General features: G+C 44.3%; 1 protein-coding gene and 1 long non-coding RNA gene across 20 annotated transcripts in view; one reads left to right on the plus strand and one right to left on the minus strand.

The window, feature by feature from the left end:
- Positions 1–3,416: 3,416 nt before the first annotated feature.
- On the minus strand, positions 3,417–9,302 carry LOC148224171 (uncharacterized). Its single transcript, XR_015802126.1, has 2 exons — positions 9,212–9,302; positions 3,417–8,335 (listed from the first exon to the last, which is right to left on the minus strand). It is a non-coding gene; the product is annotated as an uncharacterized LOC148224171 (long non-coding RNA).
- A 186-nt stretch (positions 9,303–9,488) lies between these two features.
- EHBP1 (EH domain binding protein 1) overlaps positions 9,489–20,505 on the plus strand; it is a 203,678-nt gene continuing 192,661 nt past the window's right edge. For 7 of the 19 annotated variants that reach the window (XM_088160922.1, XM_088160924.1, XM_088160928.1 and 4 more), the window contains exons 1-2: positions 9,492–9,631; positions 11,019–11,431. In XM_088160922.1, the coding sequence (XP_088017048.1) occupies positions 11,328–11,431 (104 nt within the window). In that variant the 5' untranslated portion in view covers positions 9,492–9,631; positions 11,019–11,327. Of the gene's footprint in view, positions 9,632–9,852; positions 9,991–11,018; positions 11,432–20,505 lie in introns of those variants that run through there. The other 12 variants (XM_088160920.1, XM_088160926.1, XM_088160934.1 and 9 more) reach the window with 5 other exon arrangements.

The following is a 20,505-nucleotide window of genomic DNA, read 5'->3' on the forward strand; positions in this document are numbered from 1 at the left end:
CCCCCTGTTGGTTGATTGTGTATGAGGCCCAACCCATTGTCACGCCTCCTGTTTGTGTTGATTGGTTCGTTGGTTGTACTCTCCGATGGGGGTGGTCCCCTATGGAAGTTCGTGTCAGGCAGCTCTCCCTGCCTTTTGTGGTCCCTTCTCTCCGACTCCAGTTGTCTACCCTAACCCCATCCAATAAGCCTTACCCGTGGGCCATAAAAGGACTCTTCTGCACTCTTTATTTGCCTCCAGACGGATTTCCGAGCTATAGCTATACTTCCACTTTGGGTTCTACCAGATCCCGAAGGGAAGCCACTCAAGGCACGGGTTTGCCCAGAGCTAGCTGGGTCACCAATCGGGAGTGGGCAGATGGCGAAACGTGTCAAAGCAAGCTGAAGGGCATCTACAGTTGTTGAACCTGCCAGGTGCCAGACCCTCTCTGTTTGGTTCCTTATACTTTAGCCAAACCTTTTATTCCTGCTCTTGTGACAGCTTCTGGTTCATCTTTTGGGTGGGAAGATTTGCTCAACTCAATCCAGCAGTACCAAGATTCACACAAGGGAAAATAAGTAGTTTGGGCAATGCTTTAAATAAACAACAAGCTCACATTAAATTGCTGGGTTTTATTGCCTATGCAGTTTGCCCTCTCAACACAGAGGCTGGCAAAAGAAAACCTGTGGTGGAAGAAGTCATCTTCACTGGCCTGAGCAAATAGGAGTTGTGGCTGCTGCACTGGACACTGGGATCTGCAGGCCAGCAGAGGGGTGCAGTGAAATTGCTCTTTGGGATGCCAGCTGCTGCAGCCTCCCAAGAGGCACTCCCTCTGGCCAGCCATACTGGGACACACCAGTCTCCCAGCGACTGTGTCCTTGTCCCCAGCTGTGACACAGCTGGGAAGAGACACACCATTCCTGCTGCTTCATGTGTCATTGCCTGCTCCCAAGAAAGATAAAACCCATAAGTTGGGTTGCTGCCAGCTTTGGGCTGCCAGAACGGTGTGCAGAACAGCAGGCGCATAATGCAAAATCCATACTACCATAATTTGTGTTTGGCATCTTACAAGTATCTGAATAAACGACCTGAAACTTCTGGGCATTACTTTGTATCTGAACTTTTAGCTCATTAATGTCTTGGAAGGAGAATGGATGGTGAGTGTGTGATACACATCTGCTGCAGACACCCTGAGTAGAACATTGTTCTATGTCTTCTTTGTTCTACGGCATCATTCTGTGCCTGTTCAGAGATGATTGCTTTTGCACAAGCTGCAACACTACAGCAGTCAAGGGCTGGCTGTGGCAAAACATGGTCAAGTTTTGCTGTGTCCTGCAGGGAGAGATGGCCCCAGGCAGCCGGCAGCGCGAAGTCATGTGAGAAATGGGTCGGGACTGCCATTCCTGTTAACAGGCAGCATTTTCTCCCTTACCTCTTTTCATCTCCAAAACCAGACTCTGGGCTTTCCATGGCCAGCAGCCATGGCTATCCCATCTGTCTCCTTGGGCAAGTGTTTTGATGGATAGTGCAGGAGATGTTCTGAATGCAATGCCCCAAACCATGGTGTAAAACGAGCATTGCTGGTGGCAGAAGCAGTGTCTGGAAAGCTTTGGTGCTCCAAGGTGTGCAGTGGGCAGGTGCCAAGTAGCAACGATCACCCATTTTCCTAAACTGGCAGCACTTACAGCCCTACTGACAGAGGCTGACTCACACCAGAAGTAAGTTCAATATGCATGAGAGGACTCTTGTTCTTCCTCAGTAGAGAGCATAAAGATATACTGTCAGATAAATTAATCTCTCTCTGATAATTTTCTTTTCAGCATCATTGAACTGTCATTTCTCCTGGGCTTTGCCAGAATGCTTGATATATCTGTCGTTTCCTGAAACAGACAGATTCTTCTAGCTTGGATGATACAGGAGTTTCTGCCAGGAAGAGAGATGCTGAGATGCCTCTGTCAGCCTTGTGCCGTTGTTGTGCAGGTCCTTTGCTGAGCTCTGGAGCTCTGGTTAGGGATGAAAGGAAGGTATCTTGGTGATTGATTAGGTTGCATGTCCTAGTGCAGCAATGGAATTGTTCCCAGCAGTTACCTGGGAACAATTTGCTGGGGTTTTGGGGTTCTACTTTTTTTACTGGAGAGAAACACATTTACATCTCCAGATCTTTAACTACGAAACTAGTGATTCAAGGTTTCCCCAAGCACATGAATGTCACCTATCTCCTCTTAGGAATAGCCTCAAATAGAGATTTCACTTTTTTTTCAATTGTCTCTCTCTGCATGGCTGACAAAGCAGTCACTCCTAGGCATGTGTGAAGTCAGTAAGATTCCTAAAACTAGTCAGAGAAAAAAAATTGAATTTGCCATTCCAAGACCGTGGATGAAAGATATCTACACTGACCAACCTCCTCCTTCAACCTGGGACTCACTGAGGACTCTGCCATAGGGATATGTAGTCCTTAAGGCTGCGTGTCCTCTATAGCTCTTGCAGAGGAATTTAACAGAAATAAAATTGTGAAGTGGGGGAAACAGAAGGAGCCCAAACATGACCATGATCTGGCAAAATAACTCCTACATCCCATTTGTCAGCTCTTTTATTTTTGGAAGGTAACTGTCCCCATGTTTTCTGACAGTGTGACTTTAATATATACAGTCTAAAATGTAAAGAGACTAGTGATAACTCAGTTAAAAATAACTTGCAACACCATTTAAATCCCTGTGGGTTAATCTGGGCAAAATGAAGAATAGTTTCTGAGTCTGGAATTACCTAGCTTGGCTGTGATTATCAAGTCTAATTTCCAGATTAACTAGAGATATTTATCTAAACTGGGTGGCTGGTGAGGTATTAAAAGTAGGAGCAAGAAATTTTGCAGTCATTTTTGCAACACAGTTATTTATTTGTCCTCTCAAAGATGAGTCTCTCCACATCATTTCACTCCTGTGCAACATCATTACTGCAAACTCTTGTCCGCTTGAATGTCTTGCATACATGAGCAGGTCCTTGGGGTTTTCATGATCTGTAACTGTGGTAATTGTACCTCATCTCTAGGCTGAAAGCCACACCACACATATGTATTTCCACTCTGTGCTTCGAGATACTTTTCCTCAAGCACCAATGTCCCATTGTGTGATGTTTGGGATTCTGGTTGTACAAGCTGTTAGCTACAAATGTTCCCCCTTAGTCTGGCAGGAACACCTTTTTGCATAACAGCTTGTCTTACCACATCTGTAAGGTCATTGCTTCTCCCCTGGCTTCCAAGAAAGCCTCAGATTTGATCTATGATGGCCTGTGCATTCCTAATGCCTGTACTCTAAGGAAATGTACCCCTGATACTGATGAACTACATGGATGACTGATGGTGTAGATCCAAAGTTAACTAGGCATTCTCTTGAAAGATGACATATATTATATTTGGGCAAAGAGAAGTTTCTTGAATAATCTTTAGAGACAGCTCTTTTACATTTTATGATTTCTCTCATCGTTACAGAAATGCAGATAAAAGACTTTACATTTTTCCAGCTTATAGGTCTGATTGCATGTCCAGCCACTGATTTTTGGGTAAACAGTAGAAACAAATGCATGGGGCTGTACAACGTTCACTCCTTGACCTTCCCACCATTGAATCTGCAGTTTCCTTAGTGCCACCATGAAGCACGGTTAATCTACAGCAGGTTAATCAGAGATTCATCATAGCCAGGATCATGTAATGGGCAATGGGAGCCAAGAAACAAGTCTGCCTCTGAACATGCTTCATCTCTTATTTTCTCCCATAACTCTTAGCAAGAGCTTTACCTGGATTCACCCTCCTGTCAGGAAGTTGTAGAGAGGGATAAGGTCTCTCCTGAACTTCCTGTTCTCCAGGCTGAGCCACTCTAGCTCCCTCAGCTGCTCCTCCTCAGAACTGTGCTCCAGACTCTTCCCCAGCTTCACTGCCCTTCTCCAGACATTCTCCAGCACCTCAAAGTCTCTTTTGTCCTGGGGGGGCTCAAAATGAACACAGGACTCGAGGTGTGGCCTCACCAGTGCCCAGTACAGGGGGTGATTCTTGCCCTGGTCCTGCTGGCCACACTGTGTGCTGTTTATTCTAAAAAGAGAGGGAGAAAGGCATTATTTGCCTCATTTGTGCTGCAGGATGTTGTATACATGCATTAATTATACCCTGCAAAAAGGCCAGGTAGACCACACAGGAAGGGTATTGAAGAACTGGAAAGGGTACAGGAAACATCAAGCATGACAAAAAATTGAAAGTTGCTATTTATGGACAAAATACAGGCTACTTCTTTTGGTTTTTTGTTGTTTTTTTTTGAGAAGAGAGATGCAAGGGCTACTAAAAGGTGTAAACAATTTAATGCGTATCAAAAGGTAATTTTATAAACTATCAAAAAATTTATAAAATCATTTTATAATTTTTATAAATTTTATAAAATATCAAAACTCATTCCGACCATTGCAAGCTGATTGACAGGTGAGTTGATAATAAACTTGGAGAAAGCATCACTAATCCAGAGCTTTCTGGTCTGGAGTGGGGAAATGCTTTTTGTAGCATGGGGTGTCAACCATCAGCACTCCATCTTTGCTCTTGCCTCCAGAGGCTGAATTGCATTTCGACTTCTGCATTTCAGGAATGCAACTCCTGTCCTTGACCTCCTCTGCAGATAAATACAACTTGCCCTTCACTGCTGAGTGGTTTGGGAAGAATGCCAGCCAGACAAGAGACGGGAGATAAAGGAAAGACAGGTGAGGATGTTTTCCATCTGCTCTTTTTCTGAACCATCCTGCTTGACTTTGCCTACAAGACTTTGGGCAGTAGGGTTAAAAGGAACCAGGGGGTACTTGGTACTTCTGGAGTGGCATAGTGAAGCTGGTCACAGGAAAGCAAAGGGGCTGTGACATGAGGCTGCCACCTGGGGAACTGGCATTTTGGGTATCCCTTCTGGCACAGAGTCTGGAGGGGAGGCACAACAGGGTATCACCATATACAAGTGCAGGCTCCAGCCACAGCAAGGGAGTGGGAGAACAAACAATACATAAGAAAGAAGTGCTGGTGAGTTACCCCAGCCCCTGTCTCTTCAGATTGCTTTTGGCAGCAGGGCTCTCCAAGGGGGCAGGCTCTGGATTAGGTGGTTTCAGAGGGTGGATGCCTGTACACAGCTCCACTGGGACCTGGCCTGGGCTGGGAATGCTGCACAGATGAGCTGGTCCCTAGGCAAGAGCCAGGCTGGGCTGCCTGACTCAGCCTGGGCATGAATGGCAACAAAACACAAGTCCACCAATGCATCCTAAAATCTACTTCTTTTGCCAGCAAGGCAAGAACAAATGGTGGTGTTTCTGTGCCTCGTGCCTTAAGCACAGCTGGGAGTATTGCTGAAATGATCTGCTTTTGGTCTAGGCTGTGATAGGAGTTGGGCTGTCTGGTTCTGCAATGTACAGCCTTTTCCCAGCTGCCAGTCTCAAAGTCAAGCTTTCAGAGCACAAATAAAATGGGATATTGTACATACACAACCCCTTTCAACTGTCACTGATATTTAGAAGAGTGAATATTCAAAACATTATTCCCTCCAATAAAGAATAGCTGCTGGGTGTTACCAGACCATGTGAAACGACATCTGAGTGGAATTTTATCAGCAACAAACATGGAACAAATGAAAGGAGGATTAAAAAATTACTTTTTTTTCTATCTGTACTATGATTTGTTATGTGTATATACATGATTTTTAAATTACTGTTGGGACGTGACGAAACAAAGAAAAAGAGCAGATAATGTAATGTTATCTATTCCGTTACAGAATGGAATGTTAGGGTCTAGAGCACCAGTTAGGGACATGTTGGGGAGCAGGATGGTACTTGACGCCTATTACTGAGGTTGGTGCAAGTTCTCCACTACTTTCATTAACAGAGGATCAAAGGTTTGATGGGAATCTAAAAATAACGAGGAGGTTAAAAACGTGGCAGGTGTAGGTAACCTCATGTACACAGACCTTTGCCTCAGAAAGCAGAATGTTCTTGCAAATCTGACACAATCCAATTCCTTGATTTCCTCAGTGACATTTCTGCAGTTTCATACACAGAAGGACAGGGAAATGGAGATTTATGACAGCTATTGCCAGCAAAGGTCATTTCTTGATTGGTGAACAACCTGTCCTTAGTCATGCTGGTGACAAGGCGTTGAAGGATAAGGGAGAGGCTTTAAAGCTTGACAGGGAAAAACAGAAATAGAGCATGGATCATCTCTGTACTTGGGCAAGGAAGCTTGAATTCTTTCACCATCAGTAAAAGCCAGGGAACAGGAGGTAAAATCCAGAAAAAAAAAGTACAGAGGGATTTCTGTGGAGATTGTGAGGGAGTCTGAATGTTGAGATAGCAAGGGGAAAAGAGGAGTCACAGAGCACAAGTTTTTGGATAGTAAGTGTGTCCTCAGTGAAACCAACTGTTTATAAAGAATAGGGTAAGGTTGCTCTGGGGCCTCCCTGGTCAGCCCCACCAACTTCCCAGCTTGAGCAGCTCTCAGCATCCTGTCCCATGCCACTTCCAGAACAAATGATACACAAATACCCTTCCTCAGCTGTCCTTCCATAGGCAAGGAAGGCAGCAGGAAGGCAGATGTGACATGCATATGGTTTAAATCGATTGTGTCATACACATTAAATAATAAAACAGTACCTATCTATTTATCAGATGACCGTTCTTTCTGCTTGCAGAAGAGATTTGACACTGTACATAAAATGAAGAACCATTTCTTTTGTAATCAGAAGGACCCTTCTGGGAGCCACATGAGAGTTGCTCACTCAGCTACTGACCTTAATAGAGAGCATTTGGTACCTTGGTGAAACCAGCTTTGCTTGTTTTCAAGCTCATAATATTGGGTAAAGTAAAAATGTGACCATTTCCCCAAAGCTTGGCTCAGATCCTGAGCTGGGCTATGGTTTGAGCTGGGTCATTGTCACAAACCAGGCTTATGACCAGCAGGACCAGTCAAGAGATGTTTGCAATATGGAAATGAAGTCAATACAGAGGTTCCTTGCTTACCCATCTGAGTGTTCTGACCCAAGGAGGAGCTTTGGAGCTCTTCATCCATGCCCTTGCTAATCCCTTTTTGCCATTTATTGGTTTCTCTGGGCTGTGAGCTGCCAGCAGAAATCACAAAAGCTTTTGAGTTGATCTGGTGTAAGATTCAGTCCAGTAACCTGAGAATGCTGTGGTGGCCTCTAGCTTCCAGTCTGCAGCTGAAGATCTCACCCTTCCTCCCACAGTAATTCCTCACACCCTTTGAAACCTCCTAAGGCGCTCCCTAAAATTGCAAGAACTAAGGATGGCTGCTTTAAAAACTGTAAAATAGACAATTCGTAGGATAATTGCCTGTGTTGTATTTCTACTCACACAACAAAGGCAAAAACAGCCTTACGCCATGTACCTCCCAGGCCTGGTGTAACTTGAATCCAAAAGCTATGAAGGAAATGGAAAATGTTAATAATGATGTTTGAAACACAAGCCACTGAACAAACCACCAGCCCTTCTGTATTTATTCCACTGGACGGAAAATGTCTATCTCAGTTTGAGGAAAGTAAGATCTTGGTCATATGTATGTCTTGCAAATTAGCCTGCTTGCTGTAAGTTATCCAGAAGATAAATCAGAGAAACTCACAGATTAACGTTTGGTAATATATTCAAAGTAAAGATAACTTTCCAAATAAAATCAGCACAACTGATTACTTAATATTTCTCTGGTATGAATAACCAAGGATTTCCTCAGGGCCACTGGAATTTTAAATTGCCTTGCTTGATCCACTTCACAGCTGCCAGTTTTCCATCTGGTATTTTCCAAGTCAGACCAAGCATTTTTGTGCTCCTTACTGCATGCTCTCAGTCTGATGTGCTCTGGAAATCCTGGCCTCTTTTCCCAAATCCTGAACAGGTGATCTGCACTTTAAAAGCCCAGTGATGTCTCCTTGAAGTGTGTTGGAATTACTGTGTATAGAGACGAGCTATATACAAAAACTGGAATACATATGTTAAGACAAATGTACAAAATCTTCAAATTTTAACTTTAAAAATATTCAGGTGGGGAAAAAAAGGATTTTCCAAGAAAATCAGTATGATAGTACAACTGTCTGCAACATTTCAGTGTAACACTGAAAAAAAAAAGAATCACTGCTTCTTCCAGGATAGTTCCATCCAAGTGCACACCCTCTAGCAGCTGGGGTAAGGGCTGAAGAGTAATACGTTTTAAGCAAACGGCTGGCCTTTGCAATAGCCAAAATATTCAACCTCTCCAAAGTTACTTACCTCAGCTCAAGCCTATGGCCATCCACACAGTCATTATTTCTCTCCTTTCACTCCAGCCACTGAATGTTGGCAGCCTCTGCAATATGCCAACAAAGCGAGAGGTAGCTTAGGGGAAAGGAGGAAAACACTGGGATAAGGAGCTTTCTAGACTGTGGATCAGGCTTGGACTCCATTCGGTTTGTCATGGGAAAGAACACAGAGAACTGCAAAGCCCCGAGGCTTCAATTTTACAGCTGCTCTCAGAACTCCACTGCATTATCTTCTTTATTTCCCTGTGCTTCCACTTGATAGCTGGCTTAGTTTCTGACTTGGATAGCTGATAGGTTTAGGATTAGCTCCCGGAGATCACACAACGACGCTATCCTGACTCTAGAATTCACCTACAGCAAATGGCGTATTGAGATCCCAAACTTAAACACATCTGTACGGGTGTCCAGAGGGCACGAGGGCAACAAGCAGCGGGAACCGGAGTAAGCCCCCGGTTATTTTATATTAATGCTGGAACCCAGCATCGAGGGTTTACATATGAGTCCCGACATCTCCTTCATGGCACCGCAGTGTAGGAGAAGCGTTCAGCCAGCGTGGCTGAGGGGAATTCACAGCCGTATCCCACAGGGATCACCCCTCTCACTGCTCCGTTCTCCCTGCAGGTACTCTAACACAAAACTACTCAGAACATCCAGCCCCCGCCGCCTGGGTGCCGTTCCCTGAGCACGCAGGTTATATCAGCAAAGAAATATCGTCCTGCCTGCGATATTCAATTTCCATCAATTTCCCATCCGCACCCGAACTCCGGAGCGTCTAAAGGACCGGGGCCTCTGCTGCAGGACTTGGGTCAAGCCTGGCGTTTGACCGACCCCTCCTCAAGGCGGGCCCAGCGCGGGGACTGTCCCTCACCGCGGTTCCGCCTCGATCCCCGACTGCTCCCTCCCTTCAGCTGCCCCGCGCCGACCTCACGGGAGGCATCTTTGGCTGGCTGGCTCGCACCCTCCGTCCCTGTCCCTGCCTTTCCCTTCCGGCCGCTCTCCGGCCCTGGGGCGGTGGCAACTCCCGGGGGCGGTGACGGGCCACGCCCCTCCACTGACGACCCACTCCTCGCTCCGCGCCCATCCAGAGGCTTTAGGAAGCACCGCAGCCAATCACCGGGTGTCTTCGAGCTGACAGACGGCCACACTGGCCTATCGAGTAGCCCCTCCTCACAAGGAGCACCGCCTCCTCGGGCTCTGTGACCAGTCAGAGCAGAGGTGGAGCTGGGGGGAGAGATGAGAATCTGCGAACTCCGCTTCCCTCACCGCTTCCCCCAACTACTGCGCGAGATGATTGACAGGCACAGCACCCAATGGGCTGCTGAAAACCCGCGGCGGGGCCAATGGTACTGGCGGGGTCGGGGGCGGGGGCGGGGGAGCGGCAGCGGCAGCGGCAGCGGCAGCGGCGGGCCGGGCCGGGCCGGGGCGGGGTGGGGCGAGGCGAGGCGAGGCGAGGCGCGGCGCCGGCATGAGGGCGATGGTGGTGGTTTGAGGCGCTCTGCGACCCGTGCTGTCTGCCCGGTCGGCGCGGAGAGCGGCGGGTGAGCGGTGCTCGCCATGAGGCTGTGGGAGGACGGGGACAGCCGCAAGGCGCTGCCGGCGGCGGGGCTGCTGCAGTAATGGGCAGCGGCAGCGCTGACTCTCGCCTGCCCTGTGGTGCCAGCGCGCCCGCCTGGCGGGACCGCCCGCGAAGAACCGGCGGCAGGTGAGTGCCGCACGGGGAGCCGCCTGTCCCCTCTTTGCTCCTCGCCGGTGGCGTTTTAATTTTTAAGCGTCTCCGGCTCCCGGCCAGGGGCGGGGGGCGCTGCCCCGGCGGGCTGGGCGCGGAGGTGACACGGGCTGCTGAGGCGGAGCGAGGCGCTCCTCGCCCCGGGGCTCCGTGGGGACCTCCTCTCCCGGGGGCCATTCTACTTCAGGTAGCTTCCTCTCCAGCTTTGATGCCATCCTACCCTGACTTCTCGCCGGCTGCGGCCAGCTTGTGGTTCCCTATATTCCTAATGAAGAGGCTTTTTCCTCCGCACCCAGCACAGATGCTGCTTTCATTTCGAGGGAGGAGACCCATCTGGATTTCTCCTCTGCCTTTTCACCTCCCTACTTATCATTCCTCAGTGCAGGGTGGAGAGACATTTCCATTTCAATATGATGCAGCGAGGAAGATGGGGGAATCCTGGCTAGCCAGGACTCACGAAATACCCCTTCCTCTCTTGTCCTCCTCCTCACTCTGGCACAGGCATTTGGGCAGCAACACTCCCTTTCTGTCTTCTTTGCTGATCCTTCTCTTTGGGCAGAGAAATGAAAGCAGAGGTGTGTTAGAGGAAACAACTGTTACACCTTTTGTCGTCAAGACAAAGAACTTCATCTCCCCGTGTCCCTCTGGGTGCATATTGGCAGCACTTCAGCCACTTTGCATTGCTTCCCGGAGATGCTTCAGAAGGATTTGGTGTGGTCCTGAGCTGCCCTTTTTTGTTATTGTTGCCAGTTATGATGCTGCTGATAATAGGATATGTTGATATGTTTCCGAACAGTCTAGTGGTTTGAATTCCTGAAATTGCTGCAGTATTTTTATTTATTTATTTTATTGGGGTTGAGGGGAGGTGGTGGATGACAATAAGAAGGGGTTATGTTCTTGTGGTTGATCGTAGTTTTTTAAAATGTACGAGATCACGTGCAATTGCAGCACTTAGTATGAAGTGTTTCTCAATGCTTTCTCTCCCTGTCTTATTTGTCTTCCAGTCCTGCAGTCTTCCCTTCATCTACTCTGTGAAGAATGGTGATTTCATGAGAGAACTTCCTTTCCATTACGCGTCTATTGCTACTGCATGCTGCTCCTGGCCAGTGCTGAGCCATTCTGCTAGACTGGGATTTACCCTGAGGAGGGGAGAGGCAGAATATGAATTGTAGACATCCCGTCAAGTTTCTCACACTCTCTTTTTAGTGTGTCTGTATATAAATCTGCTAGTATCGAGCACGCACGCTCTTTGAAACTTATATTGGTATTCACGAAGTTGCTGCTGTGTAAGAGGACTGGTATTTCTCACCATCATGGCTTCAGTTTGGAAGAGACTACAGCGTGTTGGGAAACATGCATCCAAGTTCCAGTTTGTGGCCTCTTACCAGGAACTGATGGTTGAATGCACCAAAAAATGGTAAGACACAGCCCATGTTGCTGTAAAAAATGATGGAGTAAGTTGTTGGTGCTGAAATAGGAAGGATGTTGCTGACAGTGTATTGTGTGGTAGGTGTGTTGCTCTTGCATCCCCTTACCTTCTCTTGCCAGCCCATTGCAGAAGCAGTTGCATGCACTGCTTGTCTTTCTCAGTGAGTGCTGGCTTTGCTACATGGTTACCCTGGATCTGCTGGATTTGTTCTGTACTATTGATTTTCTAGGCTGGTATTGTTTTTACCTTGGAGAGGAGGGTTGTTAGCTTGCATCTGTGACTTGGTCTGGTTTTGGGTTTTTAGTGGGGCTTTTTTGTTTGGTTTTTCTTTATTTAAAAAAAAATATTTTTCATGAGCATTTTTCCAACTGCCAGTTCAACTTGGTCATGCTGAGGTTTATCTACTGACACTTGTGTTGTTTGACAGAGGCATTGGAGATCAGTCCTGGACATGGTGGTCATGGGGCATACGGATTGGATGCCTATTTTGATTTTTGACTTCCTTACCTGAGGAGGTCATGATTCTCCTTCTTTTCCATTTTTCCTTTCCATCTTTCAACAGGAAGAGGCAAGGAGCAGGTCCTTGGGAATTGCCTTAAGGTGTTTGTTTAGTTAGACAGTAATTTTGTGTGATGGTGGTCCAGTTGAATGGCTTTGGAGCTAACTAGACAGCAGTTAATAGTGTGGGTCTGGCACATCATCTTTCCTGTCCAGAATGAGCTTAAATAAATCTGCTAGGCAGCTTTTAAATAGTCAGAAGAAGATCTCCATTATAGAAATACTTAACTGTTGGTTTAGATGTTTGGAATATTGATGTTACTGACATAATTCCTCACATTAGTGTGAGCATGTAGTGTCAGGGGATGAAGAAAATACTTTCCAGACCTCGTGGACTGAGATGTACAAATTGCCTTGTAATAAACTGCAGCCTCCTTTCTAATACTTGGCCTTTCTTCTTGTTGGCAAGTTTGGCACTTGCATTGGCTGCTTTCACTGGTTATGAGTAATTGCCTCTATGAATTTACTCTTGGAGTAGGAAATCTCTGTCAAATATGCTGGAAGGCTGTGCACTGCTCTGTATTAAAGGAGCACTGTCAGGTTAAGCGTTTTGGATTTTTTTAGCAAGTTGCCTTCATTCCTAGAATGTTTAAGAAACACATTTTTTCTGGAAGTTGAGCTTGCTTTCACATAGTAAACTACAAATGGAAACATTGTAGAAGTTGAAAGAGGCTGTCCTCCTTATCTCATGGGATCTGCTCTCCCAAAAAAGCCAAGGAGTTTTCACAGTAATTTTAGTTGATCAGGTTTATTTCAGCAACTGGGTTTATTGATTATTATGTTCTGTTTGCATTAACTAAACTGTTTTAGGTTTCATTTTCATTTTGATTCTCTCATTGCTGAGAATTTGCAGAATGCTTCAGCACTAAAGTATAAATCCTGCAGGGGAATGTTTGCATTGGAATTGCAGCTAACCTTTCCTTGGTTTAAGAAAAAGTCATACACAAAAGTTCTCTTGTGAATTACCTTATTATTTTAGAAACAGGAAATCTATTGGTTAATCATAACTGAGAGTGCCCACATAGCAAAATGTCTGTGTATGAATTAGTGAGAGCCACTCAAAGCCTCAGATACGCAACTAATTTTTTGTAGAAAGGTCATCCTTCTGAACCTTCGTTTTACATTCTTGAGTTTAAATATAGACAAGATCAGTGCTTGTGTTGGTTATTACAAAAGAACAGTATGGTGGTGAAATGTGGATGAATTCTAGGAAAAATCACAATAGGGGAAAACATAACTCATAAAGTCCTTTGACTGTAAGCTTTTTGATTCTGCTTCCTGTTATTTCGAGAACCTTAACAAAAACGTTCTTTAAGCATGCAACCTAAAATATTCTATTTCTGCTCGAAATTGAACTTCCTAAGTCAAACTTCTATAGAAGTGAAGGGTTAAATATTTATGTATTTTGAGAGCCTTCAACTAAATGTTTCTGTAACTTTGGAGAAGATACAGTTTCTGTGCATGCTGACAGGATCACTCCTTCAAATGTTCCTTAATCTTGACTCTGAGTTTTGCCCATGTGAGAACAAAACACAAGAAATGAACTCCATATGCTGTTCTTGCTGAAAGCACTCAATATATATTGTCTGTGCTGTAGTCTGTAGTTTGTTTGATTGAAATGTAGTAAGCAGTAAGTTATTTTAATGTACTGGCATTTTAATAATGCAGTGTTTCTGGAGGAAAAGAATGCTCCATTCATGTTTTAAAGTAAATTACAACGCAGTCATAAACACACTGGAACTAAGAAGTGTCTGTGAGCAAGGATTGTGTGTGACCAAAACAGGCTGTGTGCCTCTTCATGAGCTGCTATCTTCTGTTAGGTTTGTATATGTCTGACTTCAGAAAATGACTTGTTTGTTAGAATATTTTTCTACTGATTGTGGATGGTTTGCAAGGTTGGGTGAATTTCTGGTTGGCTTTAATATACTTCGTTTCCTCTGGACTTGTATTGATTGGAGGGGGGTTTTTGTTTGTTTGTTTGTTTTGTTGGTTTTTTTTTTTTTTGTTTTGTTTTGTTTTAAACTTAGGGGTTTTCTAGTTTTGTTTTAAACTTATATTCTAAGTCCTGCACTTCTTTTTTTCTGGCATTCTCCTGACACTGTGAGAAGTTGCCACTGCTGTGGTGTTGCTGCTTCACTTTTTTCAAAGCATTATCTTTAGGTACAGCAGCATTTGGCCAGATTGGGCTGAAACCTTTCCTTGCTTTTTCTTCTCTCTTTAATTTCTGATTCTTGTCCCTACTAATGGTTACAGACAGCCACTCTCAAATGCTTGTTTTTCATTGGTGGTGTGTTTGGGGGAGATAGGTTATGATGGAGTGTCCAGTGTTGTCACTGTTCCTTATTTTTCAGATCATTAACAGGACTGAGTCACTTCTGTGGCATTTTGGCAGCTCCCACTGACCCAGACCTAATTATTGTGGCTGCTCAGTACCTTTGAAAAATTGAATAGTTGGTTTATTTAGAACCTTTCATTAAAAACAAATAAATAAACAGATGTAGTCTTGGTCTTTAATATGGATTAGTGACTCCTGGTACTGCAAAAACATAGTACTTTACATTAATCATATAAGCAGTTAATGTTTTTGAAAGGTGCTTGCTTGAAAGTGCTGGAGTGTGTTATCCTCTATTTACCCTTGGACTAAGCTGGGACAGCTCAGGATTTTCCACACAGCGTCACCAGTGAACTGCAGCCCTGGCCTGAAAGGACCACGTGTGATACGAGGGAGTTAATTCAGTGCTTATCCTCAGTGCAGCATCATTGAATAAAACCAGAAATCAGGCTAATTCATTTTGCTTAGGCTTCCACAGAAACAGCTATATTTCCTTCTCTGTGCTGTCAGGGCAGAGGGTTGTTGTGTTCATCAGGAGTGTGCTGGGCGTCCCTGGCAGGTGGAATGCTATGATTTGTGCAGGGGACCCAGTTCAGTTGCCTGAACATTGGTGTCAGGCCCTGTTTCGGATGTCTTTGGGTTTACTGCCAGTCCCAGCTGCCAGTTTTAAGAACGTCTCCTGTTGATCCTGGTTCAAGCTGCCAGCCCAGCATGAATCTCTGTGTACCCTGGGGCTGGCCAGCTGCTGGAGGCCTCTGTTCAGGTAGCTGAGTTGAGGCTTGTCCAAGATCCAGGCTCAGCAGAGGAGGAAACTTCTCCTTTGGACCAGAGATCAGTTCCAGTACTTGAACCTGAAGGTATGATAGCTGTTTTATAGAGCTGCTGAAGCATCTACTGCTGAACACATGAGCTCTTTAGGGTGGCTTTTTTGTTTCCTTATTGTTGTGGGATATCTCACAAGTCAAGGACTCAATAGAGGCTTCAAATGGTAATATTGACTGGTTTCCGCAGAGAATGGCTGAACTTCAAGAGTTGAGGCTGCCATCTTCCTAACTTGTCATTTTTCATTGGATGCTTTTGTGAGCAAGAAGGCTGCTCACCTGAACATAGGTGCTAACTGCTTACAAAGGCTGAAAAAGAGTAAATATAGGGGCTTTTATATAGGATTTGTGTTCAGGAGTTGCTTTAGAGATAAATAAACATTATTTTTGTACCATGTTTGTAATGTCTGTCATCTCTTAGATGAACTTTGCTTTTAAATCCTGCTTACAAATACAGTGAGCCATGATGTTTAAAAGGGTTAAATTTCATATGTTCAGAAGTTTTAACTAAAGAAAGGCTTCATGTCCATGAGACAAGTTGCCTATTTTTATATCGATTAGGTATGGTTCTTTCTTTTCAAATACACGTATTTCTGTTTTGGAATTGAAGTAAGGCTTAATTTTTTTTTCCTCTCTAAAAGGCTTTAGCCATCTGTTTTCCTCTTCAATTGTAGTTTAATAACTGGATGCTGCAGGAGTCTTAAGATTTGCATTGTGCATGGGAGAGAAATGAGCTTTTTGAGATTCCACAATTCACACTGATGTGCTTGCCTTCTGCTTGCTGCTTTCCAGCAAACCGGTCAGTGCCAAAGGCCACCTAAAGAAGTGGGCTTAACTGGTTGCTGTAGAATCCTTGTTTGCCTGCATGGGGTCAGGCTGTCACATTGCTCAATTAATTTTCTTGCTTTGCAGGGTTGTTAGGATTTCATGAGTACCTAAGTGCATTTGACTATAAAGGATGATCATATTGAATCTCTTTGAATTAGTTTTGCTGTGCACTGTGCTGTTGTGTCATGGGCTTGCTCTGCAGAGTTTTTTATCATATTGGAGTGTTGCTGATACAGGAGTATTGTAGCATGTACAACTTGTGCAAGGAAAGCACCATGCAATTTTTCTTGGGTTTTATCTTCTGTTCTTCTCAATGAAATTGTACTCTGTCCTTATACTTTTTACTGAGTTCTGATTCTACACTAAATAATCTCCATTTATGAATACACTTCAGCATTTTCTTTGCCATTCATTTCTGGTTTTGACTGAGGATTTTTTTTTTAATTGTATGTCAAACATACTCTTTCCAAATAATCACCACCAGCCGCCTTACAGCTGTCTTCCCCCTTTCTTTCGGTAGTCAATTAAAACACATTTACTGTCCACACACAAAAACAATTCTCTTCTGTCACTTTTCTTCTCTCTTCTTTGTATCAAAAAGAAAATCCTTCATTGCAGAAACCTAGATTTGCTCCTATGGACTCTGCCTGACTTCTGTTCAGAGGTTGTCTACCAATCCCAACTCCTTAATGCCAGCTGCTTTCCTTCCCTACCTTGCCAAGCTCCACTCCTTACCTTTTTTACAGCCTTGGGTCTGTTCCAAATTAGGGATTTCTTGTCAAAGTTGCTGTCTTCATATTGTCAGCAAAGAAATTTTAGTTGGAAAGGTATGGGTGTTTCTGAAGTCTTTCTTGCTGATGACTTTTTAGGTTGTCAATGCTGCACATTTATACCCATTTTCTATTTGCAGCAATGTTTTAAGAGTGCGTGTGGTTCTGTGTCCAGTTTCTAAAAGAATGCATTGATAGATGCAGGCACAAAGTTTAGTATCTGTAGGGTAGAAAGATTTGGCATAAATACTTGTTCTGAATTCTGTTTGTCTCTGAAAGACACATTTCTTTTCAGCAATTCCTTGTTTCCTGTCCTAGCAGTAACAATAAGAATTAGCAAAAGCAGAAAATGTTCAATTTTATCCAGGTGCAGACAAATTTTATTTCAATAGTAAGTTAGAGTTGTGAAGATGTCTCTTTGAATGAATAACATACACTACCTTAAGTTCTAACATAGCTTTATTTTTGCGAGAGAAATTGTGTGTGTGCATAACTTCCTCACAGAGCTTTTGGAACAAATAAAACCTTGCTCTGTACCTTACAGGCACTGTGGTGCACACATGCATAAAGAAAATGTGCTGTTCATTTGAACCCAGTGGACTTGAACTGCAATAAAGATTTGATTTTTTTTTTAGGATTGGATCCTTGTGAATATTCTTTTTATCTCTTTGTGCTATCAGGTGAAATAAAATAAAATTGGAAGTAATGTAGGCCTCATATGAGCTGAGTCTGCCAACTCTTAGACTGCTCAGGCTATATAGTGCCAGTCTGTTGCTTCAATTAGTTTTTGACTGGTTGGAGAGAGCTGAAGTCCCTTTCACAGTTTAGTGTGAATAAGGAGAGGAGGAGGAGGAGGCTGCTAAGGTTGACTAAATCTGAGGAAACTCTTCCTATAAAACAAACTCTTCAGCTACGGTAGTAAAAGCATTCTGCCTGGGCGCCTTTATGAGAATATGGGGGTGTGTGTGTTTATTTACTTCTAAAAGCTTTCCCAGTTTACTCTGAGTGTGTGAAGTGTGTGTTTGTTTCCCTTGCCCCTCTCTCTCCTTTCACTCCTTGGGGCAGAAGCTGGCCCTGGCAGGTTGTTTGCTACCTTGTGGGACACTCCTTGAGCTACCGTCTGCACAAAGTCTGTCTTGTGCGTCCTGGAGTGGACTCTGAAACACAGGAACTGTGCAGATGAACTTTTGTTCCTTATTTTAAGATATGTGCGGAGCAGCAGGGTAAATAAAGCTCTCCTTACTTTCTTCCTCCTGTCTTTATTTGAAAAATGTCTTTCTGCAGTGTACAGTTTCTGTAAGTTCACCAGAGGCTCTCATTTGGAAGCTGTGTGTTTTGGCAGTTGAGGTATAGAGTAGCTGTGGCTTTTGGCACCTGGAGAGGCATTGGAGGGATTTGGGAGCTGTGGGTTAAGCACGAGCTAAAATTAGTAGAACCATAACTAACATTCTGTTGTCTGAGGCTCTGACTCATGAGGTTTTCTGGATTGAGGAGTGGAGCGGGATGTCACTGTCCCTAAGCAGCAGTTGTGTTGTGCCCTGAAGCAGAGGCAGGGTGACAGTGAGGCTGCGAGGTGTGTTAGTATTAAGTGCCATCAACTTCAGCTCCCATTTGTGAGGCTAGTGTGAACTGCAGCAGCTGAGGAAAAGGCACACCTCCCTTATGCTGCCCTGATGCAATGGGGAGGAAAATCTGCCAGAGCGGTGAGATGAGCCACAGCTGCAGTCAAGACCATTTTAGAGTGTTTCAGCTAAATCACCCAGTCAGTGCCCTGTGCTGTCACTGTAGGGCTTCAAAGCACACAAGCTTTTGAGATGAATCAGAAGTGCATGCCCTTCTGAACTACAGTTTCTAGCTGCCTGCAAATCTGTAAAGATGAGCAGTGCAGAAGTAATTCTCTTTTGCCTGTTGAGACTCTCTTTGTAGTGGAGAGTCATTGTTGGGGTTTCTTTTTGTTTCTAATTTATTGTTATTTAAGGAGACTTTCTTGAGGATTACTCCAAAGCTGTGGCCAGGCTCTGCAGCTGCTTAACTATCTGCAGCTGCTGAGCTGCAGTTTCTATGTCTCTGTGTATTTATTTTAGCACCAACTGGTTTTGGGTTTTATTTCATGTGCACGCTCCTGCTGTTGGTCTGTGGGCTTTGTTTTGGGTGAGCTGCTGTATCAGCTTAACAGCACACAAGTAGCTTTGACTTTCATTTCTAATAGATCTGTTTTGAAAAATTATTTTGGTGCTGACCAAACATCACAAGGGAAAAATAATTTCTAGTTCCAGGAACAACTGAATTAGAGCAATCCAGGGTGTTTGAAAACCCTCTCCTACCACATCAGTTTTGGCTCCTGTATTACTGCTGCTCATTTCCTGTGTGCCACCTCCACAAGCACAAGTAATGAGCAGTCACCCTTCATGTTCAGTGGCTTCTTTTCTCTCCCAAGAAGTGCTGTTTGCTGCCTTGCTGCTGTAGGACGGGTCAGAGCTGTCTGGGGCTGCTGGATTGGTGGCACTGGCTGTTGTGGTGGGAGATGTGGATTTTGATGGGTATGCAGCTTTGCTGGGAGTGTTTCTTCATCTGCTCCTGTTAGAACAAGCCCTGTCACCTTTTGCCTAGGCCAGGCAGACAAAAGATATTCCCTAAGTCAGCTCTTCCATTAGAGCTGCCTGATGCCCTAGGACGATAGCTGTCCTGACCTTTGCTTAGGGCTAAACTGATGCAGTGATGCCTCTGCTTTTACATCAGGTGTCATAAACTAACTTTCCTCTCCCAGCTGTGCTTGGGAGGAGTATTTGCATAGCCAGTACTGTTAATACCAAAAGTTGTATTGAATAAAGTAAGTGGGGAATCTGGATTATTGAATCCAGTTGGCAGCATGCTGTACTCTGCCACTCAGTGAGTACTGTGAATTTCCTTGACTTTCAGTGTGCTCATTGAGTAAACTCTGAATCCCTTTGTTTATGTCAGCACACAGGAAGAGAGTCAAAAGAACAAAAAAAGAGCTGTCAAGACTTTTCCAGCAAAGATCTAACTCAGATCTGTTAATTTCCAAACCAACCTGTTGCTGATTTATCTTTGGTTTATTAGCAGAGGTGACAGCTCCAGGTGACATCTGACATGGTTATAGCTCTGGAGTTACACCTCTGGCTTCCTGACAGGTGGGCAAATCTATTTGGCTGTGTTTTCTGCTGTACCTGTCTTTTATCAGTTGTGTCTCTTGGAAAACCGATTTAGTGGTTTGTCATTTCCGGTAGGTAACTTGAGCAATAGCTGCATAAAGCTGTGAAAAATTTCAAGAGAACAAGATTTTTAAACTTCTTTTTCTCTTCAAGAGCAGATCTTAACTGGATGGAGTGCTTGGAGTAAGTGTCTCTTGAGTGAGTGAATTCGCCTTGCATTCCTTCATCTTTGACATGTAAGAAAATTCTAAGAATGAGAAAAGCCTGACCCATTTTTTACCACTTCCTCTCATACTACAAAAATGGAAAGAATTTATAAGAGTGTTACTTGGTTTTGAGGCATATTTAGGATTGTTTACTGTTAACATTTTTGAAAGATACCTTTAAAAAATAAAATGGTGTTTTCACACCCCTCGCCACCCCTTTTTGGGATTTGTGCATGTGGGAAAGGGAATAATGGATTGTAAGGTTTCCTTTTATTTTCTTTTTGTTGGTGGCTTTTTTGTCTTTTCTGCTAAAATGGTTTAATTTCTTCCCTGTAGATGGCTACTCTGAACTCCAGTGTCCACATATCTGTTCA

This window comes from Sturnus vulgaris, chromosome 3, assembly GCF_052056855.1.
Source record: "Sturnus vulgaris isolate bStuVul1 chromosome 3, bStuVul1.hap1, whole genome shotgun sequence".
NCBI classification, from domain to species: Eukaryota; Metazoa; Chordata; class Aves; order Passeriformes; family Sturnidae; genus Sturnus; species Sturnus vulgaris.